Raw genomic sequence first — 27,843 nt, forward strand, 5'->3', positions numbered from 1 at the left:
TGGGAAAATGTCAGGTACCTGCTTCTTGTAGAAAATAGAACATTACCTAACTAATTTAAAACCCAGATAATTTTCCTTGGGAAAAAAATCAGCAGTAAACCATTAAGGGGCTGGTTTTGTTTCTTAAGGATGGTAAAGATTCATGCACAAACATCAGCTCAGGGCAGCTTTCTGAGCTGTTCCCTGCCAATTGCTGACAAAGGCAGTCCTAATGAATCATTCTGAATTGTGATCATGTGCTACCAGCCCACAGTGAGCTGCCAAAGAGGAAGTGCAGCTTGTTTTCTTTCATTTTCTTGATTCCTATGCTGTAGGAAGATGAAAGGAGACGGAGGAGGAGGCAACAGCGGCAGCCAAACTTAATAAATAATTCTGACGATTCCTGATATCAAATGGAGGCTCCTGAGTGGGACCCACTGAAAAATGACACCTTGCCACCGACCCTGACACCAGCTGTCCCTCCGTATGTGAAGTTGGGCTTGACCATTGTATATACTGTTTTTTATTCACTGCTTTTTGTGTTCATCTACATACAGCTCTGGCTGGTCCTTCACTACAGGCACAAGAGGTTCAGTTACCAGACTGTCTTTCTGTTTCTGTGCTTGTTTTGGGCCTCTCTTAGAACTGTGCTCTTTTCATTTTACTTCAAAGACTTTGTCACAGCGAATTCTTTCAGCCCCTTCATCTTCTGGCTTCTCTATTGCTTCCCAGTCTGCCTCCAGTTTTTCACCCTGACCCTGATGAATCTTTACTTCACCCAGGTAAGCAACAAATATTTGGTTGATTAAATCTGATAGAATGGTAAAGCATTATTTTGTAAGAATCATGAGATAAATGTAATTTTCTAATGTACCTTGGCAATGCAAAAAGCAAATTTCAGTTATTTAGTTGGGAGCTTTAACTTTTGATCTACGTGGAAGTCATCAGTGTTCTAATGAAACCGGAGCCTGAAGTGGTGATTTCAGGAATGGCAAATAATATATGTACTTGTCTATTAAGTGGGTGTATTTTAATTTAAATGTTGAGGGAAAATGTATAAGAGAGCTTGAAATTTAGACATCCAAAATGTTGTTCTATTATTATAATCTATCATTGTTGGTTTTGTTACTAGACTTTATAAACCTCCTAACTTAGCAGACCTCATCTCTGTGTACAGTCAGAATTGTCATATATCTAATTTTGCTAGCAAACATCCCCCCCCAAGTTTTCCATAAGCTGGCTGACATGTTTCTGAGTGAGATTTCTGGTTTGTGTATCACAATCAAAACTGTTGATCGAATCCTGCTGCAGACCCAAATTACTCTAATTATCTGTGTTAGAAATTGCAGTCGTTCCAGACCCCAGTAAATGCTAAGTGCTATACAGAGATACACCCTCTATACCAAGGATGCTCTGATGTAAAGGTAAATCAGCTGTATAGTAAGGTGAAGGTATCTGCATTTCATAAAAAGGTCTTGAGAGAGTATCTGTGTTACAGACAGCTAAGAAGCTAGATGAGTTATGCTGCACAGTGTTCCACATTTCTGCAGTTAGACTTGCTTGGAAGTGTTTGCGGTGAGCCTAGATATCCTGGGATAATGGCATGCTGAGGCAAAGAAAAGCTGCTGGGGTTTCCTAAGATCTCCCAGGAAGCTTTCAGGAGGGCAGAAGCTGGATTTTCAGTCTCTTCAATCCCACTGTGCTGCCTGAGGCAGAATGCCAAGCCTACACTCCGATGACCCTTGTCAAAGACTGCTTTCCCAATGCAGGGGTAGCTGGCCAGCAGAGCACCCCAGCAGTTTCCAGGTTGCTTTGGGTGTTGCTGTGTGTCTCACTTGGAACCAGCTCAGTGCCTGGGTCTAGGTGCTTTGGTAGTGCCTGTGCTGTTTGACAGTTCTCTGTAATGATTACAGGCCAGTCAATTCTGAACAGGCTGGCTGAAGATATCAGGCTGCTTGTGAGAGCTGCCATCCTAAAGCTGAAAAAAGTAGCAATGGTAAGCACGACAGCTATAAGAGGATCACTTGTGTTGTAGAGGGTATTAAATACTTAGAACCACATACACAGTTTTGTGCTTAGGTTTACTCTTCTGGATTTAGTGTCTGAAACACCTGCTAACTCACCTCATTCCACTCCCCAAGACTTGAGATATATTAAGAGATTACAGGAGGCTTTCATCTACGTGCTACTCAAATCCAGCTCAGGCATGTGGCGACCTATGCTTTATCCCAGAGCTATTGTGAGAGTCATTTGATAACGTTGCAGTTCCCCAGGGGCAAACGTCCATCATCACACAGTCCATGCCCATCACAACGGCTGGGACTAAGTCATAGCCCTAGGTCAGATTCTTCCCTCAGACACAGATGCTGTGGAAGTCTGGAGGCAGGATGCAGCATCCTGGCTCTTGGCCAAGAGAATGTGGGGCTGGCATGAGCACAGAGGGGGCACAGCAGTTTGCACTCTGCGCGTCAGAGTGCCAGCACCAGGAAGCTTAGCACTGTAGGTAACTGATTCCTCTCATCTAAGGAAGATCTAAAAAGAGAGCAAACAGAATGCACACTTATGCCCTTTTAACTTAGTTTTGGCATCTCTGCCTGATATCATCCAGGAAGTACAAGTCAGTCATTGGAAACAGAAAAAAGTGCTAAGGCTATTGGTTCTGCCTTTGACACTATTTCTGCTTTGTCACCATGGCTCCTCGCAATCTTCCTCTGAGCCTCTTCTGTAAAAGCTTACCCTAGTTACCTGTTTTCAAGAGCTGTTGGGAACAATATTTGCAAGGGACTCTCAGAGTTTGTGATGTGCGTCATAATCTTTAAAGATCGTGGGCCACTGTAGGCAGGCATATTATTAGTACTGTTGTTTGCTTTAGAGCTGGTTGCTCCCAGTGAAATCTCATTTCAAATATCTCTCCAGCCAAAACAAAGACTTAAGAAATACAAGCACAGCCATTGTATGAATATAATGTAATGTAAGACACAGAATAAGTGCACATATTTTTAATTCACTGTTATTATTTTTTTACTTCTAACCATTAAAAGGTGGTTTGGCTTGAAATTCAGCATCTTCTTGAGACTGTGTATTTAATGCGCATCTAACTTTCCACAGTAGGCAAGCAAGAACTAGTGTGAAAGGGGTGGGGAGAGAGAATTTTGTTTTCAGTAGTGGCTTATAACTTCACAGACCTGTTCAGTAACAACTTTTATGCTTTTTTTCTCTAGAAAGCAGGTGAGAAGGGTCTGCAGCTGTGCCTCATTGCATGAAACTGTACTATTTAACTGGTGCTTACCTGGAGGGAAAGAAGGGATCTATGTATTTTATAGGGACAGAGGAATGGAAGAAACCTTATGGGTCCCTGGGATTTGCAGGTGTTTGTTATCTGCTCTACAGCACTCAGACATGGGGCACTGTGAGGAAAACTTTTAAGACATAGGTTTGATATGAAAAAGCAATTTAAAAAAAATACTGCAAATCCTCCTGGTCAAACAAAACTTATTAGGCAAGTGCCTGAGGGCATTTTTCCCTAATAATAAGCGCCTTTGAACCTGGCAGAAAGTTAGCCACAACTATTCCCTTTTTAATAGGTATCCCAAAGCAATGGAGATGCAAGCTTAGACTGCATTTTATGTGTAGCAAGACAAATAAGCCATGATGGCATCAGAACACGAAGGGTTGTTCCCAGACCTGAGCATTACCATCAGCAGATAGAGCAAAAGGAGCTGTAATGCGTAGGGGCAGGTTGCTGAAGTGAGAGACCTGTGGGTGAAAGAGAAGTTACAATCAAAACAGTTTTGACTCAGGACAATTCCTGAGGGGTCTTTGGATTAAGAGCCAAATTCAGGGTCCTTTGCTATGTTCTTGATGCCCTACTTATTGCAGAATGGAAGATAAGGCTGATGGAGATAAGCTTCTATAATAGTAACTCCTCTCAGAAATTGTACTGCATAAAATATATATGATTTATAGCAAGAGCGCTGAATTTATTAGAATGTATTAATCCTATGTCTGTATTAATTATTTTGTAAGGAAAAAAAATCATGTGACCTAACCCTCTCAGGATAAATCTCTGCCTACTTAGAAATTATTAAAATACATCTTGAGTAAAGATGAGATCCGTTGGCACTTTTGTAAAGCAGTAGCCCAACACCAGCAAATAACTGCATTGTACCAAACCAGAGCAGCTCATTGATCCTGATCCAACAGACGGGGACTTGAACTATGCATTTCCACCTACAGAGACCAAAAAGCCTATAGTTTTGTTGCCTTGCTCCTGCAGCTCCCACAGGTTTATTTTGCTGCTTGATAAGGCAAAGACTGCAAATGAGCAAATGGCATATTTTCCACTTTAAGTGACTTCAGACAGGGAGGATCCCAGGACTCATGCACTCTTTTATTTGTGTCCTGCATAGCCAAATCTTCCTTGCCCCTGACAAGGAGAAACTGAGATGAGTAAGTCCTCAGTTTTAACAGTTAGTGCAGTGGGCAAAAGTGTAAAGAGGCTCTGGGAAATACAAGAAGCTGCTTTTTTGGTGTGTGTGAGGAGTGGGCAGAGAAGACCTTGCTTCACGTTGTCCTGTTTGCTTCAGACTTTACATTTCCCTGGGAAACAGGATACAAATGAAGCAGGAGGGAGGCTAGGATGGAGGGTTAAAGACTCAAAAAACAAGGTCAGGGCCAAAGACCGTGAGCTGTAGGGGATGCTGGAAATCCCAGGCATCCCCTGTGGCCAGGCACAGCAAAACATTTGGTGGGCTGTAGGGTAAATCATCAGGTTGGGAACTTCTCCAGGACCTAGGGAACATGGTGCTGAGCTTAAGAATCAAGAGGCTGTATGGGTGGAGGAGGGCTGCTAGGCAGATTTACCGCTCCTTCCTCCTCCCTAACCATCTTCCCTTTTCTCTGGCATCCAGATCGAGAAGCTTACCCTGCCTCCCAGGCAGGGCTGATAAAATCAAGGGCTTTCAAATGAAGAAAAATTGTGCAGAGTAAGACAGTTTAGAGGGGAACTGGCCATGCTGGAAGTACCTGGCAGGGCTGGGTAAAACCAGCACACAGTTTTCGGCGAGGTTACGTGTGTCTCAGTGGAACTAGGATGTGTGTTAGCTCTGGGAAGACAATTAAGAGAACTTCTCATCCCCTAATTACTGGGGATAGCTTTTCAAAAGTAACAGCACCAGTGAGAGAACAGAGAGGGCTTTTTATTTAGAATAAATATTTATTTTTAGTAGACATGAACACACTGTATTTATAAAGCTTATTATTAATTTAAAGCATGCCTTAGATGTACATAGAACTACTCAGAAGTCTAACTACAGATGGTAAAGCATCAGATAATAGCGAGTCATAGAGTAGTTTGGGTTGGAAGGGACCTTTAAAGGCCATCTAGTCCAACCTCCCTGCAGTGAGCAGGGACATCTTCAACTACATTAGTTTGCTCAGAGACACATCCAACCTGACCTTGAATGTTTCCAGGGATGGGGCATCTACTGCCCTTCTGGGCAACCTGTTCCAGTGTTTCACAATCTTCATTGTAAGAAATTTCTTCCTTATGCCTAGTCTAAATCTACCCTCTTGTAGTTTAAAATCATTACTCCTTGTCCTATTGCAACAGGCCCTGCTAAAATATTTGTCCCCATCTTTCTTATAAGCCTCATTTGCATACTGAAAATCTGCAATAAGGTCTCCTCAGAGCCTTCTCTTCTCCAGGCTGAACAACCCCAACTCTCTCAACCTTTCTTCATAGGAGAGGTTCTCCAGCCTTCTGGTTGCCTTTGTGGCCTGCTCCTAAAGATTCATGTCCTTCCTGTGCTGAGAGCTCCAGACCTGGATGCAGTACTCCAGGTGAGGTCTCACAAGAGCAGAGTAGAGGGGCAGAATCTCTTCCTTCAACCTGCTGGCCGCTTTTCTCTTGATGCTGTGCAGGATATGGTTGGTCTTCTGGGCTGCACATTGCTGGCTCACATCTGTCTTCTCATCTACCAGTACCCCCAAGTCCTTCTCTGCAGGGATGCTCTCAATCCCTTCATCTACTAGCCTCTGTTGATATCAGGAGTTGCCCTGATGCAGTTGCAGCACCTTGGACTTGCTCTTGTTGAACTTCTCGAACTTGCCCAGGTCCCTCTGGATTGCATCACAGCTCTTGGGTGTGTCAGCCGCAGCACTCTGCTTTATATCATCTCCAGACTTGCTGAGGGTGCACTTGATCCCACTATTTATTCAGTTGATGAACTTATTAATAGGTTTGGCATAAAATGTTGCCCTCGGTATTGGATCTTTAAAGACAAATTGCAACTGCAGACTGGCTGGCTGTCAGCATCTGACATGAATAATGAGGTCATTTGACTTACAGACTAATTTGATAGGAAAGCTATACATGCAAGTTTACTGTGGTTGCCAACTTCATAATAGTCCCTGTCCTGTCAGGACTAATTTTACAATTTTACACAAGGCTTAGTATGGTAATGAGTCACGTTGTCCATGTCTGTAGGCTTTAAAAGCCAAGGGAAAACTTATATATTCTGGAGAATCTGATCCAAATGAAAGAACGAACATAGGAGAATGAGTAAAAGAGGAAGTTGGGCCTTGGACAGGAAGATATACAGGAGAAGAAAGGACTATGCGCTGATGGTGAGGGTCTTTTGGCCTGCATGAGGTTGTGGCGTATGTTCAGGGTGCAATTAAAGTTTGCATGGAGAGTGACAGAGGAAGAGGGGGGGCCGTGTTGAAAGCAGCTGGGAAGGAAAAGTACACACTATGGTCCTTACAGAGTTTTTGAGATGAGAATGCAAGCACTCGACACACACATGAGACTTATTGGTAAGCTGAGCTGTGACTCCTGTAAAAGTGAATTGATCAGCCAGCGCTAGAGGTACAGTGTAGGCTTGTGCCATCTGTCATGTCAATTTGGCTAAACCAGGGAATGGGCTGAAAATTGCTCCAGTGAGATTTTCTGGGTTTTGGGGTTGGTTGGGTTTTTTTTGTGTTTGGTTTGGGTTTTCTGCTTTGGGAAATGTGCGACTTGGCTTTGACACCTGTTTCATTGACCCTTACAAGGCCAGGTTGGCTCCTGATTAAACTTTCATAACCATAGCTGGAACTCCATTAAGCTATGCCAGCCTGGTCCTCTCTGCCTTCTTTGCTGCCTAGCAGCTCTGCAGAGCTCTCAGCAGCTGAGCTGCCAACAGACTGCCATGCCATCCTCACAGCTTCTCTGTTGGGGCTTGGTGAAACGTCTTTAAGGTCACTGAGATCAGTTCCTGCAACAGAAATTTTCCCTAGCTCTATGAAGGGCTTTTGGACTCCATTTGTATGGCTGCAGTTTTCTATGCCAGACATATACCTTGGGGGAGTGGAGGAAGCAGTGTGAGAATCTCATTTGAGGTTTCCAGTCCTTCGGCAAAAACAAGGGGTCAAAACAGGATATTTCTCCTTTAAAGAGCAAGCAAAAAAAGGAAACACTTTACGAAGAAAAAGTAACCCTTTAGACATTAGGAAATTCATAAGGAATTTCACTGAGTTTTCTGTGTTGCTTTTTACCTTGGGGCTCTCTGAAAGGTCTTTTTTTAAAAGTCTGCCTTCTGCTTGCTGTTTAGTCTATTCTTAGGAATAGCCTGATTTGCTGGAAGACTTGCTTAGATGACTCAGATATTGACTGGAAGCTTTCTCAACACTGTTGCGGGAGGGGCCGTTGAGCAACATGTCTCTCGAGCTAAATGACTGCTAAAAGCAAAAAGCTGCACCCACAAAGGTATATTGAGATCTGCTTCTGACATCCTTATTCCCACTGAATGGCCTTTTATTCTGTGACAATCACATTGCTTTCCAGCAAGGCTACTCACGAAATAAAGTCCCACCAGTGTTTAAGCAAAGGTGGCAGAACTTAGCCACCTGTGTTTCTGTCTAGCAGTGGGTTTGTAAGAGTGTCCTTGACTTACGCGGTAGCTTTTGTTCTAGGTAGCATCCATTTTCTGCACAGTGCTTATTTTATTTCTGAGCAGTCATTTTGCTCTGATAGCAAAATGCTAAGAAGCATTTACCAGCTGGGACAGGTCCACTAAATGCACAATCACAGTAACAGCTGTTTTAGTGATTTTTTTTTTATCTGGAAATCCTGCTGGATCTGCAGCAGGAACATCATGTTTGATTTTAGTTAAGTTATCCATAGAGCTTTTGCTGGGCAGGGCAGCCTTGGACTGATGTATTTGTCAGGACTGCTCTATGACAATATAGGGATGGGTGAATCATTTTCGGGGACCACAGGAGAATTCAGGAACGTGTGAATTTTCTAGGTTTTGTAGACCCAGAACAACTCATTGCTCACTGCAAATTGTTTGTCTCGTGTAGTTCTTCGCACAGACTCTGAACACTTCTGTTCAGTGCTTGTCCTGAAAGACATCAAAATTAGCGGTACAATAGGTGTGAGTAAGTGCTACTCAGAACAGGTGAGGATTGTGGAACGGCCCCAGAGACAAGTTTTACTTGTTTAGTTTCATTGAGATCAGGAATCTGTTCACTCCTGCTTGCCCCAGTATCTTCCAGAATAAGCAGGGTAGCCAACAAATCTGGTACAAAAATCATAAGGGAACTATTTTAAATGCCATCTCTTCTCTACAAACTGACAGCACTTCTTTTTGCACCATGGAAATGCAGAACATTCACAAATCTCCTATTGTATCTCTCCTTTCAGTAGCAAGTAAAACAACAAACAGCTTCTCCTGAACTCCTGTGAGAATTTGTGATTCAGGGATTTGGAGAATGAATTACAAAAATCTTCTGTAAGGGATACTACCAGAGCCGTTAACTATTTGAGAACAGTATCAATGGTTGCAGAATATTTTTAGAGATTTTATTTTCCTCCAACTTTTCAATTTTATACTCAGCTATTATTTTCTAGGACCTGCTGAAAAGCTATATGTTCTCTGATGGTTCAGCTAGTGCTAAGCAGGCTGATGTGTCACAAAAATAATTTCCATGTCAAGGCAGCTATTTATGGTGAATTGGAGTTAAATGACAAATTGTTCCAGGAGTGCTGGAACAAGTGAAGCCTGATTTCCTCCAGATCTCATGCTTGACTTTAAGCTGTTTCTGTAACTGAGACATTTCTTGTGATATTTTGCTATGGATATTGGATGATGTGTAGGGTTATTATGCAGGAGTCTTCTCACAGAGGTCATGTGCCAGATGCATTCATAGGGTTCCTTACTTCTCTTGGGTCACTAATTTTTAAAAGGGGGATAAAGGATCTTGTCTTTGATGCTTCAAGGATTTTTTCATCAGTTCTCTGACGGAGTATTTTAAGATTAGAGGGGGGACAGAGAAACTGGTTGATAAGCAGGCACATGCCTGCGCATACTTAGTGATCATGTAAGTCCTGTTTCCTTGGGAAAGCACGATGAACATAGCAAATATTATGCAAGCTATATTACAGAGCATGCAAAACCAAGTGAAATAGATAAGACAGAATAACTTGAGGAGAAAACAATTAGGAAACAACGCAGACTAAGTCATACAGCATGGGGTTTTTTTTGCAGTACTAACAATCACTGTGCTTTGGTGTTGGTTTAAATGAACATCTGTAAACTTTGGAAACTGTCTTAGCTTATGAAACAGCAGTGATAGTTCCCTGTAATTTTTTTTTAATAAGTAAGATTAAAAAAGTGCTAATATATTTCTGTATAATTTCTGGTGGTCAGTATTTTGTCTTTTCTGTTAAGGCAGGGTAACTAATGTGCATGAGCTCTCTCTCTGTAAAATATTTTTGCACAGCAAACAGACAGTCAGCAGAAGCCAAATATACCTGGGAGTAGAACAGTGAGTTTGGTTTTCAATGGCATCCTTTTGGCAACCTGGCATGGATACAAACCTGTATGTTCAATTTCAGTCCAGGTTCCTATGATAGACTCTTCACATGAACAGAGCCTCTGACCCAATATGCCAGTATGAGCTGGCCTGCATGAGAGACGTGTACTGTTAGGTCATGTAAGAGCCTAATAACTATGATTATGCTAGCATTGGTCCTCTTGTGAGTACTAGAACTAAGGACCTTATTCACAAGCCAGAGTAAGTGAAAATAATGGGATAGACAATTTGTATACAAGTACCTTGTGATCACCCGCTGACTGTTTTTAATACTTTGCTTAGAGCCTGCCTGACTTGGTTAGGCAATAAATGCAAGTCTGTTATGTAATGAAACCCATCATTACATTTCTTGTGACCTGTGAGACAGGATTCTTGCGGATCACAGCACCTTTCTTTACTTACATGTATCCTATGCTTGACGCAATATTTTTCTGTTTTGCAGGTGATTTTCAAAGCAAAGTCAAAATATTCCCCAGAGCTATTGAAATACAGGTAAGAACTAAGCAAACATTCAATGTGATAAAGAGGAGTAAACATATTCTTTGAGAAACACTACATCTTTTATAATGTGGTGCTTATAGCTCAGCTATTCGTATTTATATACCACTGGGTTTTTGTGATGGTGGTGGGCCAGCTTCTTCCTATGACATTTAGAAGTCTGTGTTATTTCCCAACAAAAGCACTGGTTTTGGACATCATGTATTTCAAAGGCAAGTATTTAAAATGCAAGCAGAAAACACTCACCCTAGTGATTTGTTTACAGGTTCTTAACAGTTGTATTGCTTGGTGAATTCAGATCCAGTGCTTTGGTAATAGTAGCAACAAGATGTATTTATTACAACAGGAATGAGTGGGACTGGTTATGTATTAATCCATGAGGTCAGACTCAAAAGTTTTGTGAAGGTGAGAGGACAGTTGTGAACACAAAGAGGTAGAAAGAATGCTTTAAGTTTGATGATGTGTTTGGGAGCTCACAGATAACCTCCCCTGACTCCACAGAGTTGAAGTTATGGTAGCTTTGTTGTTTAGGTGGAGAGATCTGTTTGGAATCTTGTTGAGGAGAAGGAATTCTCAGGAACTATTTGAAAGGTCCCCAAATGGCAGTAATGTCCAGAAAACTGACAAAGAGCTCAATGAATTAATAGTTATTGTGGTAATGCCTAAAATCCTCAACAAAGGGCAATGTTGTTTAGAGAGGGGAAGAGGCAGAGGTTGTCTCCATTACAAAGAAAAGAATTATGATCTCAAATCAGACTAATTTGAAACTGAAATCTGTTATTTGCTGACTGTTACAGTACTGTATCAACAGGTCAAATGTTAACATCATCTTTACCCTGAGAAATTTGTTATCCAATTGGATTTTGATACATCTAGAGAGCCAATCATCTGGAGCAAGTGCTTCAGAAACCATGCTTGGCAGAAATGCAGTACAATGAGAGAAAGGTTGGGGTGGGCTGGGCTTGGGCTGGGGAGGGTATGGGACTCACATGGTGTGATGGCTGAATGAGGGATGTGGACTCCATGCTGAACCACAACTGATGGAGAAATTGTCAGGATGGGAACAGAGAAGCTGCATCTATTTTGGTGGCCTCAGGAATGCTTTCAAGTTAGTGGGTCTGTGTGCATACCTTGGCTGCATCCCAAACCACAAGAGGCAAGAGCTGGATGCTCCCTCATAAACACCGTGGCATACAAATAAATTCATCCCCCTTTGCACTCTGGTTTCTGTGGGAAGGAAATCCAGGAGTATGGGCCAGCAGGCAAGCACAGCACACAGCAGCCAGGTCCCCGGCCAGCCCGGAATACAAGCATGCCTGCCCCTGATAGTAAGAATGGGCAAGGAGATCAAAGAGGATGGCTTTGCACAAAGCCTGGGTTGTGGGTCAGGGTGGTATAGGGCAGGCCTGTGAACATGTTCCTGGCTGGCTTTAGAGGTGAGAGATAGAATCTTTGAACCTCATCTGTTACTGATGCTTGTGGTGAGGTTTTATTCCTCAAAACTGTTTGAAAATATCTTTCCTCAAGTAAAGGGAGCTTGTGATATTTAGTCAATGCCTACAAAGTGTCTACATCAGTACCCTGCTGACGTAGGTCTTAGTGTTTCTGTTATCAAACACTTATATATTGTGACTGGAATTACTCATGCACAGACTACCCTCCCCTCAATAGCTCCATGTCCACCCCGAGTCTTGCCAGCAGTGTTTCTAATGCAGACCTGGTCTAGCCTTGTCTTTCTCATTCAGCTCTGTTGGTAAGGGACTTCAGCAGTATTTTGTTTTAATACCTAGAACCCTACATATGAATGTGGTTCGCCTGTGTAAAAGAGCCATATTAAAAAAGCTCACCTTGTTTCCTTTCTTATACAGAGCAATTGAAGTGGTGCAAATACATGCATGCCCACAGCTGAGGCCCTGAATCTTACTTGTAACATGCTAGTGAAAAGTCATAGAATCACAGAGTGCTTTGGGTTAGAAGGAACCTTTAATGATCATCTAGTCCAATGCCTGCACCCTGAGCAGGGATGTCTTTCATGTAATCAGGTTGTTCAAATCCTGATGGAAAGATGAAGATGGATGATAGAAAAATGGATGGCCTACAGACAGGGAGAGGAGTCTGCCCTTACTGAATTTGTTTTTTCCTTATTGCTGAATGTTCACTTTTTGATATTTTTTTCCCCCATTTTCTTTAATAAGAGTCAGACCTTATTGCCTGGTGTTGGCATTTCTGCAATAGATAAGGGCAACATAAACAGGGCAATAGAGAAGTAGGACTGTCATGTGTATATAAATTCAGATACAGAAAAAAATAGATAACATCCTGTGAGAGATACAGAATCTTAAACAAACTTTACTCAACACAGCCTTCATATTAGTCACTGTGGCAAAAGAGCCTATGGCAAAGGCTGTGCCAGCCCAGCTTCATATTTAAACAGTCCTTCTGCATATCTCTCTGGGCTTGGGGATTTCTTACAGTCACTGGGTTTGGATGAGGCTTGCTGTGCTGTGTGTGCATGCCTTGTTACACACAAGCCTCAGATGCTGTTTGGTTTCTAAGGAAGCCACATACAAAATGCAGTAGTTTCAAACAGATTTTCCTGTTAATCAAGGCAAAACTCACTGCATTCACCTGAAATTTGATTTTAAACTCAAGGGAAAACTTAGGGGTGCATCCGGCCTTACACAGAAAGAACAGAACACCCTGCGTGGCATGTGCCTTCCCCAATCAAACCAGATTATGCACAGCTCCTTTTAAGAGACCAGCACCAAACTGGGGATTAGGCACAACAGGGTTTTGAACAGTCACTGGTGCATTCCAGAAGCACCTCTCCTGACCTGTCTTTCTGTTGTCTAAAAAAACCCATATGCTTATTCATGGTTTGTAGGTGCCCTTGTAGTTCATCTGTAAGGTTACTTTCTGCCTTTAAGTGAGTTAGGAATGCTTTCTGCAGCTGCAGACACCCTAAAACTGCCCTGAGAGAGAGAGCGAGCCTACATTTCCATCAGTGCTTATTCAGAACTTCAGCAACAATGCTTCTATTGTCAAGCCAGGCTGCCGTTTCCCCAGCCACGTCATGTTAATAAGGGGTATGGAAGATCATTATGTGAAGAGCTACACAACTGACTGGCCGTGTCAGCTCACCCTGGCGCATACAGGAGTGTGTGGGCATGGGAGCATGATACTGCCTTTTTTTGGGTTTTGCTATGCACTTGTCAAGGAAGAGCCTGGCCTGGAAGCCTCTCTGAGCCTTGCTGGTTGCAAGCCAGCATCAAGGGCACACAGGCTGTGCTGAAGCAGAAGGTCCCTCTGACTAAGCTGAGCGAAACGACAGCACATATTTACTGTCCTGCAAACAGGCAGCACGTAGGAGCACACATTTCCTTGTAAGCCCAAACCATGTAAGAATATTTTACCTGCTCTGCAGTGGAGGAGCAGAGATGAACATATTAAATAGGCTTTGGGAGGGAAAGCAAAGGAAGACCACGACTGTCACTTAACAACTTTAGAGATACTAATAAAAGCTGTAAATGTCCAGCACTGCCACTGGGAACTGCATTTTCCAGAGGAAGCTGTGTGAGAGAGGAGTTTCAGGACTGCAGTGCTTCCATCATATGACTATGAGGTTTAAAGAAACTACTGCTAGCTGCTTATCCTAAAAACAGAGCCCTGCCCTGGAAGGTTAAGAATGAGCACAATCTTCCTCCTGAGAGGGAATTTCCATGACCGGCAAGGAAAAGGCAGCATCCTTGCTCACTGCCAGATATAACTGGAAAGAAGGGCACTGATTCAGTCTTTACTGCTAAGGCCAGCCCTAGAGGTAAGACAGAAAGTCTGGGAGAAAGGAAGACTTTCCTTTGGTTGAGGAGGATCGCGTTAGTGATCATTTAGGCACACTGGACACTCACAAATCCATGAGCCCCTATGGGATGCGTCCGGAAGTGCTGAGGGAGCTGGCAGACATTATTGTTAAGCCACTCTCCTCCATCTTTGAAAGATTATGGAAAACAGGAGAGGTGCCTGAGAACTGAAAAAAGAAGCCAATGCCACTCCAGTTTTCATAAAGGGCAAGAAGGAGGACTCAGGAAACTACAGGCCAGTCAGCCTCACCCTCCATCCCCAGAAAGTTGATGGAACAGCTCATCCTGGATGTCATCTCTAAGCATCTGGAAGAAAAGAAGGCTATTGGGAGTAGTCAACATGGATTCGGCAAGAGAGCATCATGCTTGACCAGTCAATAGAGGAATCTTCTTCTCTGGTGATATTCAAAACCTATCTGGACATGTTCCTGAGCAACCAGCTCTAGGGGAACCTGCTTTACCCAGGGCAGTTGGACTGGATAATCTTCAGAGGTCCCTTCCAACCCCTACCAGTCTGTGATTCTGTGACTCACAAGCAAGGACTTTTAAGCTTTCGGTTCTCCTTGTTACACATTTTGAAAGTCCCAAAGGAATACCCCTTCCTTTCTTGCCCTCTGAAGAGAAGCCAGCTATGCTTCAACTTTGTAGGTGGGTTGATGCTATCCCAAAAGGGTAAGAATGTGAGAAAGAAAAAGATCACCATTAGGTAAAGTGTTTTTAAACAATCATAATTTGATTCCTCAGGGACAGTCTGGATGTTTGTTGCAAGCCAGATTTAAAGTTCCCAGCATGCATGAAACGCTGTGGCAAAAACCTCTTTTTCAGTGACTGCAGATTGTGACCCTTATCAGTAATTGCCTTGGTCAGCAATGATAATGAAGTAAGCAAACATCTGAAATGGGAATATGCCTTGGTTTTTTTAAAAAAAAAGCTCCACAGCATTCCTTGAGTATGTGGTATACTTGTATTGCAGGTATCAGTGCTAAGTAAGTGGGAAAAAACAGATGGAGAAAAATAGTCCAGCTTCTGGGGTTCTGTTTGTCACATTTCTGTTCCAGCTCCTGTGGTTGTGCCAATGAACCTTCAGCCTGGCATAGATGGCAAAATGCCAACCCAGGATCAATATGCATTCTTTCAAGAGGTTGCCCATGATGAAGCTACTTAGGAAAAGGGACAGAGAAAGATGCTGGGGAACTCTGGGATTTTTCCTGCTGTTAGATACTTCTCCAATTGAATGTTAAATGTAATGGTAGATGTCTGCAGACAGTGGTGCTTCTCATGACAGTGGCAATGTAATAAAACCAAGATGAAAATCAATCCATTCCAGGCAACCTTTTGCAAGGTTTCTCCTGTCCAGAAGTAGTTAGAGGAGTGGTTGTGCTGTTTGTGAAGTGCATGTTCTAAGAAAATATATATGTATTTTAAATAGTTTTTAAGAATTGTGCACTTGTATTTCTGCTGCAAACAGTCATCCATGTTTTGCTGCTTGGCATTAGTTTCTTTACTTACAGCTTATTGTATAACTGTAAAAACAGGTTTGAAATAAGCTAAGTTAATCTCTCCAGCAATCTGGAGCACTTAGACTGGGCTTGGGCAGCTGGTCACTGTCAGCCGTGGCTGCCCAACACATGCATTGCTCAGAGTGCGACTTCCATCTCATGACAATGTCGCTAAAACTGTTTTCTCCTCACTCTCCCAGGTTGCCCCTCTACCTGGCTTCTCTTTTCATAAGTCTCCTCTTCCTCTTGGTGAATTTAACATGTGCAGTATTGGTGAGGACACAGAATTCAGAGAGAAAAGTCATTGTTTCTGTCCGGGTGGCAATTAATGACACGTTGTTTGTGCTGTGCGCTGTTTCACTCTCCATCTGCCTGTATAAGATTTCCAAGATGTCTTTAGCCAACATTTACTTGGAGTCCAAGGTAAGGTACATTTTCAGTTCTTTTCAAGTACCTTCTGAGCAACAAGGACAGTGCGAGGCAAAGCCACACAGTCCTTTACATCCCCTGACAGCTGGAGCCCTTAAACGTCACAGCTTGTGCTTGTCTGGCCATCCTGCTCAATATATGAATTAAATACTAAGTACTAGCAAGGATGCTTTTGGCTGACACCAGTGACCCTAAAATATCTTTTCGAGGAAGAGTTTACAGAACTTACTAGCTGAAGGTTTTTGAGTGGATACTGATTTCTCCAGATCTCCCAACTGAAGATCACTTCATTTCAGTACTGCTACCTTAGAAGTGGTCTGTATATTGGGATCCTTCAGCGTGTCAAATTATTGACACATTAAATGTTTAAGGTAGCAGCATGCTGAAGATAAGCCAGACAGAGGAATATGAATCTTTATATATTTGCATACTGCCCTATAGATAATGAGAATGTGTTTTAAAAGACTTCATGCATTATAAATTCAGCCAAATGGGGAGAAGGGGAAAAAGAGTCTCTTGTGTTACTTTACAAAATGTTCTTTAAAGAAATATTGTTAGGTTTACACCTTTGGATACATTCAGCGGTCAAGGTGCTGGGTGGCATCACATAGCCTGCAGCGTTTATTATGAAATCAGTCAAGATATTTTGAGTTTATAGATAATGAAACAGGGCTTTCAAAGGTCCTTGTGTTTGCAGTAGATAGCTAAATCTTAAAATAAATTATTAGTTTAACTGATAACACATTGCCTCTACCTCAACAAACATTTCCAAAATGCAAGTTTCAGCTAATATTTGGAAAATCTTTTTATAAAATTCCTCTCTCTGTTTACTTAATCAGATGGAAGAAGTACTTTTGCTGAAAGTTCAGAGTTGAATAGAAGATTTAAAAACACGATTTACTTTGTTTTGTTTCTTTCAAGCCTGTCACTTGCTGACCAAAGGGCACGGGCAAGGGATTATTTTTACTAGTAAGATTTTTTCTTCTGCTGAGAATTACAGAAGCATAAACCTCTGTAACTAAGCAGCATTAACCTAAGGGAGGCTTTTGTAGATTATTTTGTTCCATTTCCGCCTCCTGCAGGAAACCTGATCATCTTTACTCGAAGTTATTTCACAAAACTCAAACAAAGTCTAACATTATTGCAGACAGGAAGGGACAAAACACTCAGCTGGTGAAAGTTTGAATGCGAAAATGAGAATTACAGAGCAGTTTCCTCCTTTCTGCTGGCCTGAAATGGGAGTTACTTTGGGGACTTTCAGTAGGATTTGACTGTACTTACTTAGGGATACTGATGTTTGGAGCTGGCAGTGAAAAAAACATCCTGGTTCAGTCTGCTAGCGTTGTGCTGAAAGAGTTAGCTAGAGAAGAAAACAGTGATACGGTAGAAGTAGCGTTGGAAATAATGCATGCTCTGCAGTGCATGTAGATAGGCATCAGTACTGGCAGCCTTTTATTTGCATTTCTTGTCTGCTGGTGTGTATCTTCTGAGCCCATGTGAAAATGCATTCACCTCCATAACCTACCATAGGGGGACTGGCCTGGTTCTCTGTGCCAAGGCTACAATAGCACCAAGGAATTGCACGGCACTGGCCTTAGTGCCAACTTGGGCCAGTACTGTGATGGCCGGAAGCATCATGATGTTGGTCATGCTACAGACTTGGGTCTCCCCCTGTTTTCTGTAGGGACCTGTGACTGAAAAATGATTCCTCTGGCTTTACTTTTACTGCTGCACTCTCCCTTCCCCAAGCCACTAATTATATTTGACTGGTAGAAAAACCAGGAGACATTTACCTCCTTTTTTTGTATTTGGTGGGATTGAAGTTTGTTAGATCTCAAGCATAGTTAACTATTAACTATTAAAGAATGACAGCTATGTAGGGAAAGTTATGTAGGGAAATTTATATAGGGAAAACCCGACCCCGTTCTGCTCTTTCACTTCTGCTGTCCCCAGTCTGTAAACGCCACTGAACTGGGATATGGTTACACACTCTAGCCCTTGGTTTCCATGACAGCGTCACTGACTTGCTAGTATTGAAGAAGTGACTAGCAAATGTTTCCTCTTTGCGGCATTTCCTACTTGCCGCTCTTGCCGCAGCTTTCACCACTGCCTCCTCCTTACCTGCCTTCAGTTCCCGTGTAGCAGCAGGCTCGTGGCTGCAGGTTAGAGCACTGCAGACGGTGGTGGCTCCAGTGTGTTTTAAGCAGGAAGTCAGTCAAGAGGAGTTGACTGCACTGGGAAGGTTGTAGCCTAACTGTTCCCTGAATCAGTCTTACCTTGCTGGAACAACAGGCAAGCTAGTTTTCTTGCTACTCTGAGTTCTTCTTTACTGACACCCACCAGGGAGCGCAGACTGAGGAGCTGGTCTGGCAAAGCCGCAGGGACGATGCCGCCAGCGTAGGTGGGCATCAGAGGGGCCCTGGCAGTCTCTTGAAGGCCAGGGATGCAGGACATGATGACTTTTCCTGATACTTCAGTTGCCATCTTGTTATGTCTGTGCCCCAAATGCCACAGCACGTTGGATCTCTGCTCCTGGGCTGCAATCCTGGAAGCTGAGTGAATGGAAGAAATAGGGTGCAGGCCTTCCTTTCCCCTGCACTGGTATAGAAGGTCCTGTGAGGAGAAAAGTGACTTCTATCTTGGCCTCTCTCCCTCCTCACGTGGATGAAAGGAGCACATCCTTGTGGTGTGGTTCTCTGCCAGAAGAGGGAAGGGGCAGGGCCAGTGAAGTAAATGGCTGCAAGGTATCTTACTCCTCTTAAAGCACGCAGAGCTTTAAGCCATCTTTCCTCTTTTGGCTGTGCAAGGCACTCTTCCAGAGCCAACTGCAAGGAATTTACTTTGAGCTTCCTTCAAAGCCAGTCCCATTTTTGTACACCTGCCAGCCACCGTGATCAGGCTCATGCTGAACCCTGTAGCCACGGCTCCTGGATTACTCACTTTCTTGGGGCTACAACTCCTGTGTTGGTGTCTCAGCCGGCCACAGTGACCCCCTCCCCACCTGACACAGTCAGGCACCTTGCTTGTTCCTTATGCTCTTTCCCCTATTAGGAGATTAGGCTCTTTCCCCTATTCTGTCCATTTTCCTTTCTAGGGCCTAGGAACTGTTGTGATTTCACACTTTGCAGACTCATTCCTGCCCTGTACCCACACGCACACTCAGACTGCACTGTTGCGGTCACTCTGCTCATAGGCCGGGCTTCCACTTTGTCTCCTCTGTGTTGACATTAGGTAAGGCAGGATGTTCTGTTCCTGCCTGTGCAGAGTTTAAGTGCTGACTGTTATGTTCTGCTCTATACTTAGGAAATAGCTGCACAGCAAGCAGTTGTAAAAAAGATGCAAGGTTGCATCATGCTAGCTGGGCAGCATCTGATACAGGATGCGGTATAGCTAACGGCACAGCTGAAGGCTGAGTTCTCTTGCTTCAGCTCATACCAAGTGTAGTTCTTACCTGTTTTCATTGCTCTGGAAATAGAAGTTGTACAATAAGTTGTAGAAATTAGATGTAGCCAAACTTGGTAAGGGCTGGAACTGGTTCATTTGCCTGGAAACCGCTGTACTGATAAAATACAGGAATATACACAGTATAGGGAATCCTGACCAAAGAAGGAAAGAGAAAAAAGTCAATCACATTAGACAGAGTAGCATGACAACCCCTGAATCCCCTACAAAGCAATGTTACTGTCAACTTCCCTCATGAATAATAACCTGTGTTTAAATCTCTTCCAGGGCTCATCTGTCTGTCAGGTGACAAGCATAGGAGTGACTGTTATACTACTTTATACCTCACGAGCCTGTTACAACCTGTTCATCTTATCGTTTTCCCAAACCAAGAAAGTAAATTCTTTTGATTATGATTGGTACAACGTTTCAGATCAGGCAAGTATGAGAATATTTCCTAATGAAAAGAACTCGTTCTGTATGTGATGCCTGATTTCCTAAATGTTATGATAAGAGGCACTTAAATGTTAAAATGCTGGGGGCTTTTCTTTTATTCAATACACTAGGATTGTTTTGCTTTAGGAATACAAATTACTGTTAATTTCAGCATAAGGAGGGAAAAAAAGCCCCAGTGCTAAAAGAAAGAAGTAGTAACTAGCCAAATAATTTTTAAAAAAATTCAATCATTTACTTACCCTGATTTTATAGTTATAAAAAGTCCTTTTATTAAAAAGGCAGGTGTTTTGTCCATTAGAAATAAGGTATTGAATAGAAAAAAAAAGAAGCAGAATAACAGTACTTGATTCTACTGGAACGCTGTGTTCTGAAGTCATCATCAAATCTCCAATTGCCATTCTGGGATGTGGAGTTATTTACCTTAATTCTGTCATTAGAGTGATAACTTCTGTAGTTTAAGAATAAGACTGATTTTGCCAACATTTTATGGCAAGTGACAATTCAAATTGAAAGCTAACAGTGATAAAGGCAATAGCCAGGGATTTGTCATTGAATTTTATGAAATTTGGGTACCCAGCTCCTTTCTCTGCTATATTTAGGTCCCAGTATTTTTCCAGGTCTGTCAAGGCAAGACAAAATGTCAGGCTGGGGGTTGGACCATAAATACATTTTGTTTGGCCTCAAAATCCCAGGCATGTGACATCTCCCCACCCTCTCAGCAAGCACCTGCAGACCCAAAGCAGTGTTCCCAGCCACACAAGGGCCTTGTAGTGCCAACGTGGCCAAGCAAACCTGGAGCCATTAACAATTTTCTGCTGAGGAGTAGATAAAACTGTAAATAAGTAGGGTAGGATTGCCCAGAGGACCTCATTAAGAGTTAGTTGAGTAGGATCTGTCAGGGGACCACTGATCAACCTTCCTGCAGTGTGAAGAAGAGGATTACAGCTGGGCAGTGCCACTCTGCGTAATTAGAACACACAGGTTTAGGCAGAAGGGCTCTAGGTTGTGTCTCATCTTCCGAATCAAACATTGTTCCTCCTGTTGTTGGAGCTTGGAGTGTTGCTGCTGCTGCCCCCTTGCAGGGAGCACTCCTTGCATTGACTCCTACCTACAGTCTGGAGTAACAGCTGCTGGAATTTTATGGCCACTATATTTGGCCCCGTTTCCCCACGCGGCAGAGGCTGTTCATACAGAGCTCACTGGAATGCTTTAGGGTCAGACCACTACTACTGATTTTTGAACATCTGAACTAACTTGAGACATTACAGTTGTCTGCATTTTGAGGTATATTATTTGAGCCATAGGTAAAGGGCCTTGGAATTAAGGGGATGTACTGGAATCAAGAGTCACTTTTAAATGTGCAGCCCAATGCTCGTGCTGTGGTATGGCCTCAGGTCACCTGTCAGAAACATTACTCATTTCTCTTCTGTACAAAACATGCGAAAGGACAGGATTTACCCTCTACAACTGTAGTAATTGGTAGAGGGAAATCTAAAGAGGAGTTCAAAGCTAATGCTAGAGTAGCAGCATAGTTATTCAAGCTAACAATGTGCACCAATTTGAAGGGATCCAAGCCTTAATTTTAGAAGGCAGATTGCCAGCAATGCTCTTGAAGACCTGGGCATTCGTTGTTCCTTCACATATTATTCCCAGCTGGAAAAGGACTAGAAAATTAATTTCTCTTTACCCCAACCTGATCACTTGATCACATGGCTGCTTGCCAGGCTCTTAAGCTGGGAAGATCTCTGCATTAAACTTTGATTTTGCTGAAGGAAAGACAGGAGGAGAAGGAGGGAGGGAGGGAGGGAGGGAGGGAGGGAGAAAGGTAAAATGGAAGCTATGTACTCAATAAGATAGAATATTGATTGGGTTTTAGTATGCGTTTAATCATTAGCTAGGTTAATCATGCTTTACTGGATGGAATTTCTGGCCATGTTGTCAAGCATTTCAGCTACTTAAATATAGGTCTTCATAAGAACTTTTAAATGAGCTGTTGACTTTATTTTTGAAGACTTTTCTCTTTGACTTTTCAACAGGCAGATCTGAAATGTCAGCTGGGAGATGCAGGTTACATAGTGTTTGGTGTGATCCTTTTTGTCTGGGAACTCTTGCCTACTTCCTTGGTTGTGTATTTCTTCCGTGTCCGAAACCCTACAAAAGATCTAGTAAGTGGAATGTATATTATTTGTTAATGTAATGCCCAGGCAAGCCTGGAGGGCTCAGCTTCCGAGCCAGGTTTTCTTCTTTAGGTTTTGACTTCTCTTTTTCAATGTGTCCTTGGCAGAATAAAAGCAATGCAAACTTCCCACTTCTTTATACTGCGGCCTTGTAAGAGAAGCTCGTCATATTTACCCAGAAGAAAGACAAGGTGTTGCTCAGACAGTTTACCTTAAAAGTGAGGAACCTTCTTAAATTTAGGGACATCTTCCCTTTGGGTTAATACACTACTTTACCAGAGTCAGTGGAAAAAGAGTTTGTTATCCAAGACTGGGTTCTTTCATCACATAGCAGTGAAAATGGTTGTTTGCAAACTGTTCAACAGCATGTATGAAATAATAGATTGGATTCTTTCAGCCCTGTACCCATTGAATTGTTTCCAACAATCAGCTCTTGCTGATATTTTTGTTTCAGCAGACTAGAGATTAAGGTGTGAGACGTAAGGATAATTCCCTACAAGTATCCTTAGTATCTAGGTAGTTAAGACAATCATTTCTTTATAGCTGTAGGCAACATCTCCAGGTTAGTATAGGACATTCTGGTTGACAGGCACACGTGGACTATCGGCTCTGCACTAGGATTACCAAGGTAAGGTCTCTGTTTCTGTAAGCCAGTGTTCCCCAAGAAGGATGTGAATGGTAAATTCACAAATAAGAGAAGCAATTAAAAGAATAACTTTTTAGAGAAGGCAATGATTTTTATTCTTATATGCAGTTTTCAGAAACAATAATAAAGCAAAGCTTAACAAGGAACCAACAAATCCCCACCTGTATAAAATCGATCTTACTGTGATACTTGACGTTGCACTAAGAAATTACAGTGTCCCAGTGTCCACCATAAAAAAATCTCAGCCTCAGTCCTGCTTAGGCATTAGCCCAGGACAACTGCAAAAATGCTATAAAGTACAGCCCAGTGGTGCTGCTCTTCTAAAAACTGAACAGAGAGATATCTCGTTTTATTTAACGTCAGGTTAGTAGGGTGGTCAGGTTTGGATAGTGTGGGAGAGCTTCACAAGAAAATGAAATTAAAGGATGTGGTCTCCTTTCCAAGTCTCTCCTTTCAACAAACTTATCACCCAAACACTTGGAATCCTACTCAAACAAGAACTCAAATGGAGTCAAACAGGCAGCATTTGCTCGCAAGATAAAGAGCACTATATAGAGAGTTATATTTTTGCACTGTGATTTGCAGGAAGCCTTAAATCTCCAATTTCATAAAAAAAACAGCTCAGAAGAGCCAACCAGTGGTATTACTTCTTTTATGGGTACTTTTCTTAAGGGCAGACAATATCCGTCATACTGAATAGGTCACATATGGATGTTTTCTACACAAGATGAATATCTATGCTAAACAATATCACGGTAAGAGGAAAACTGGAAACAACTTTAGAAAGAAACAAAAAATGAAGACACTGTAGCAAGGCAAAACTGAACTTCAGTGCAAGCAAGCCACAAGAGGGAGACCAAGGGCCACAGGACTTCAGTCTGATGCGTTCAGTCGGATGTTAGAGTAGTTGAGTATCGAATGGTCCAGTGGTAGCTGGCCAGGAAGCATGGGGTTAGAATGAAAACAAACCGCCTTTTGGTTAAAAAGAGCCTTAGCAGAAACTCTGATCTAGTAAAAATCCCATATGTTCTTTATTTGTAATAAGGAACAGTCGCTGGAAATAGTCATTCTTCGGTTTTACATTTCCTTCAGGACTCCAGAAACAGAGGCAGCCTGTGTTCAGCAGTTCAAACGTAAAGCTCCACTCCGCGGATGATTATACCCGTGAACAAGCTTTCTGCCTACTTTGGTGCTTCCACAGGGTGACTGCAGTGCGTGGCCTTGCAAAACCATTAACTAGACAAAGTTGGAAACGTGGAGACAACAGATATGGAGCTATTTTTAGTTCATCTTTGTCGAAGTTATTTAACACCTAAAAAAAGAGAGAAAGTCTCAACTGCTCTCCTTATTAAGGCCAAGAAGATGTCATTCTAGCTTATTCACAGGTGCAGGGAACCCAGTTCCCTGGGAGTAGAAGCAGTGGATCAGTGGAAGAGGCTCGGCAGGGTCCTAGATGCCCCTCTGTACTATTTCCAGAATCAAACCAACCTTCTGAATCTTGTACATTTTCTGTTTTGATACACAGGTAAATAAAAGCAAAATACTTTGAAAGTGAAGGAGCTACATATACACCCCTTTCCCTGTTTTATCACAGGACCTTTCCTTCAGATTTGACCCTTAAAACATTGTAGGACAGATACTAAAATTGCTCAGAGAGTTCCTAAGGCACTTTCCAGCTGTGGTTTCATTAAGCAGGGTGCCAAGGTTCAGCATGATCAGTTTCTGAGGCAAGGGAGGTAACTCACCTGGAGGGAGAGTTACAAATGTGGGAGGGAAATATCTTTTTTTTTTTTTTAGGTGTTTCATATCCTTCAGCTTCTCAGCTGCTTCCCAACTGTGCACTCTAAGTCATCTGGCTTAGAAGTACCCTGTGTCCAGGATGGACTGAAATTCAGCATACAGGTTAAATGAATGCTGGAGGGTGGTTTCAGAAATGGGTCATATCTGTTAGCTGGAAGGAAGGAAAAGGAAAAACCATTGCGATCAGTAAACAGTCATTACACTGTGGGAGAAGAACAGAAAATGCAAAAAGGCTTTCTACTGTCCACAGAAAAGCGTAGACTGTTTTATATCGGAAGGCAGGAGGCAAGCCTGCAGTGACTGCTTTTAGAAGTCAGGCACCAAGCAGTTTATCTGTTGCATATACTGACTGAGGTTTCCTTTCCCTCAGGCCAACGCAGGAATGGTCCCAAGCCACGGCTTCAGTCCCAGATCTTATTTCTTTGACAACCCTCGCAGATACGACAGCGATGATGACCTAGCATGGAATATTGCACCACAGGGGGCACAGGGCAGGTGAGATAAAAGAGGGAACTGCTTGCTTCCTGTGACAGAAACTGGAGGAGGAAGAACTCACACACTGCAGGAGAGGAATATAAATTATCCAGCTCCAATTGTTGCATAAATTCCAGACAGTGAGGGAAAGCAAAGACAGAAGCTGAAGTGGAAAGGCAGCACTAAGGGATCAAAGGGCCCCACAGTGACCACGACAGCAGAATGGAAAAGGTTACATAATTTAAGAATTGTATCAGTATGCTGCTCTTTGAAAAACTCGGTCAGATCTTTGGGTGTTTCACACTCCCTTTCTTCCAAGAGTAGCCTAAGACGGGCCATTTACTAGTTGAAGTGCATGAGCACGGCAACCCAGAACAACTGCCTGCTTGCCTTCAGGGAGGGTAGAGGAAAGCACAACAGCACAGGCAGCAGTTTGTGATGGTGGTTGCAAGAAGCCTCTCAACTTAGGTTTCCCTGTAACATGGCTAAACATCTCGGGGTTTACTTGAAATGAAGCAGGCATTTGCTTTCCAACTTGCTGAAAGCTAATGCAAATCCACCTAACTGTCAACATCCCACACAACCCACAAGTGGTGCAAAATGCCTGTTTTCTCTGTATAACTGTGAGCTTTAGGTAAGGATTCCCCTCTCTCTAGGAAGGAGCAGTTCACAGCAAGAGTGACAGCACCCAGTTTGGAGAACGAAAGGTATTGCCAGGACACTGTGCTGCCCTGAAAGGTGGCTCAGTTATGTGTTACTCATTTGCTTTTCCCGTGCCTACAATATGCTAGTAGTAGCTGGGTGCAGTTGTCTTAAAAGGGCTGACTTGCTAACTGTAGCCAACAAACCCAGATCTCTCATTGAGCTAAGATTGTGTAGTCACCGTCTCTGAGCTCAGATTATGATTCAGTAAAGTTGGACAGTCCCTTATCTGTCATTCTACCCCCGTGTTAGTTTCTCCCCTAGTAACTAAACGCATTGAGGATGTTGGAGGGGGTGCACTGCCGGCTGGTATCCAGCTTAAGACTAGAGGCACCCTTCCTGCCACACAGAGGCATGAGGGAATAGGACACACCAGTAACACAGGCAGCTCCCAGTGGAAATCAAACGAGCCACATATTGTCTGACACGGCTTGTGGGGAAAAAAGGCAGTTATGCCAGAGGGGCTGGTTGAGGACCAGTCCTTTGTACACAGACACAGTGTTAGGGCCATCACTGACGGGCATTTGCAGTGCTAGGACCTGCATGGCCTCTAGGCTTTCCAAACACCACCTGGATTATCTAAGCAGAGTCCTTAATGCACTGGAAGAATTGGGAAACAGTGAGTTGATAACACTTGGGCCAACGTAACTTATAGATCAGAAAAATAAACAGCTGCCTGAATCCCTGGTTGGTGTATTATTCTATTTTTGCCCTTCAGCATGAGAACATCTCTGTGATTGCATTTTGCCCACATTTGTTAACCACGTATCTACAGAACTAACCTCCCAGTCACTAATTCTTCTGTTTTCTTTTTAAGCTTCTCTCCAGACTACTACGACTGGGGCCATCAGAATAACAGCTTCACAGCTTACATAGGATCCCTCCAGCAAGATCCAACACTGGACACAGACCGGCCAAGCCCTATATAACTTCAGTCAACTACAGCATTCTAGGACATTCCAATATTAAAACAAGTGTTCTCAAAAACAAAGCTTAGCAATTTTTCTTCAACTTTTGGTTTTTAGAAGTGTTCCTATGCACAGATAAATGAAGAACTTGCCTTTGCCACAAGCTTTTCATAGTTCAAGAAGTGTAAGCTAATGATTTAAACTTTGAGGACTGTTCTAATTAATACCTTGTTTTAAGCCAGGGCATTTTTGGCTTTGAATAGAGTTGTTAGAAGGTATAATTTAATCACTTTATGCTCATTTTAAAAGAGCAAATCTCATGAAGTGAAATGACATAATTATTTTCTAAGTATTTTTATTTTTACACTGTGTATTAGGTTAGAAATACACAATTATGATGAACATACTGTAAACACACAAATGGATTGTTCAAATGCATGACAGTAGCTATTCTTATGTGTGCATAAAAGCCTGTAAGGGAAAACCATCAACCTGATTAAATACTGTCTTTTCAAGTTATTGTTACAACCTCAGAGCACAATTTACTCTTTGGATCATCACTGCTTACTCAATATGGAAGGATGGTTGGAGGCTAAAAGTCATCTATACTTCAGTTATGATTTCAAAGCATACTGCATACTTCTAAAAGTAAGAAAAATGTATCTTCTCAGCAGCTACGGGGACAGTCTCAGAAGAGCAGATATGGGAGTCTGCTCTCGCTGGAGCATTGTGAACCCCAAAACAGGCTGAAAATGCATAAGTCTGAAAAATTAAAGCTATGTGATCATCTCTATCAATCACTTCTAGGTATATAAGACTACATCAAATACCTGGCCAGAAAGACAGATGGACAGGCTGAGAGAGTTAGTGATGTTTAGCCTAGAGAAGACAAGGCTCCAGAGAGGCCTTATAGCAGCCTTCCAGTACTTTAAGTGGGCTACAGGAAAGCTGGAGAGGGGCTTGTTATCAGGGAGTGCAGTGACAGGACAAGAGGTAATGGTTTTAAGCTGAAAGCGGGGAGATTTGTATTAGATATTAGGAAGAATTTTTTTATCCTGTGAGGGTGCTGAGGCACTGGCAGAAGTTGCCCAGAGATGTTGTGGCTGCCCCATCCCTGGA

The 27,843-nt window shown here is 42.7% G+C and overlaps 1 protein-coding gene across 2 annotated transcripts; it reads left to right on the top strand.

The window, feature by feature from the left end:
* Positions 1 to 248: 248 nt before the first annotated feature.
* GPR137B (G protein-coupled receptor 137B) lies at positions 249 to 27,252 on the top strand. Of its 2 annotated transcripts, XM_069852384.1 has the most exons (7): positions 252 to 761; positions 10,280 to 10,329; positions 15,892 to 16,114; positions 19,850 to 20,003; positions 22,058 to 22,182; positions 25,011 to 25,135; positions 26,634 to 27,252. In XM_069852384.1, exons 1-7 carry the CDS (start codon positions 393 to 395, stop codon positions 26,743 to 26,745), a joined length of 1,158 nt encoding a protein of 385 aa, XP_069708485.1. In that variant the 5' UTR covers positions 252 to 392; the 3' UTR covers positions 26,746 to 27,252. The 2 variants fall into 2 exon arrangements, with proteins under 2 accessions (XP_069708486.1, XP_069708485.1); XM_069852385.1 differs by lacking the exon at positions 25,011 to 25,135 and having other exon boundaries at positions 249 to 761.
* Positions 27,253 to 27,843: the final 591 nt, after the last annotated feature.

This window comes from Phaenicophaeus curvirostris, chromosome 2, assembly GCF_032191515.1.
Source record: "Phaenicophaeus curvirostris isolate KB17595 chromosome 2, BPBGC_Pcur_1.0, whole genome shotgun sequence".
NCBI classification, from domain to species: domain Eukaryota; kingdom Metazoa; phylum Chordata; class Aves; order Cuculiformes; family Cuculidae; genus Phaenicophaeus; species Phaenicophaeus curvirostris.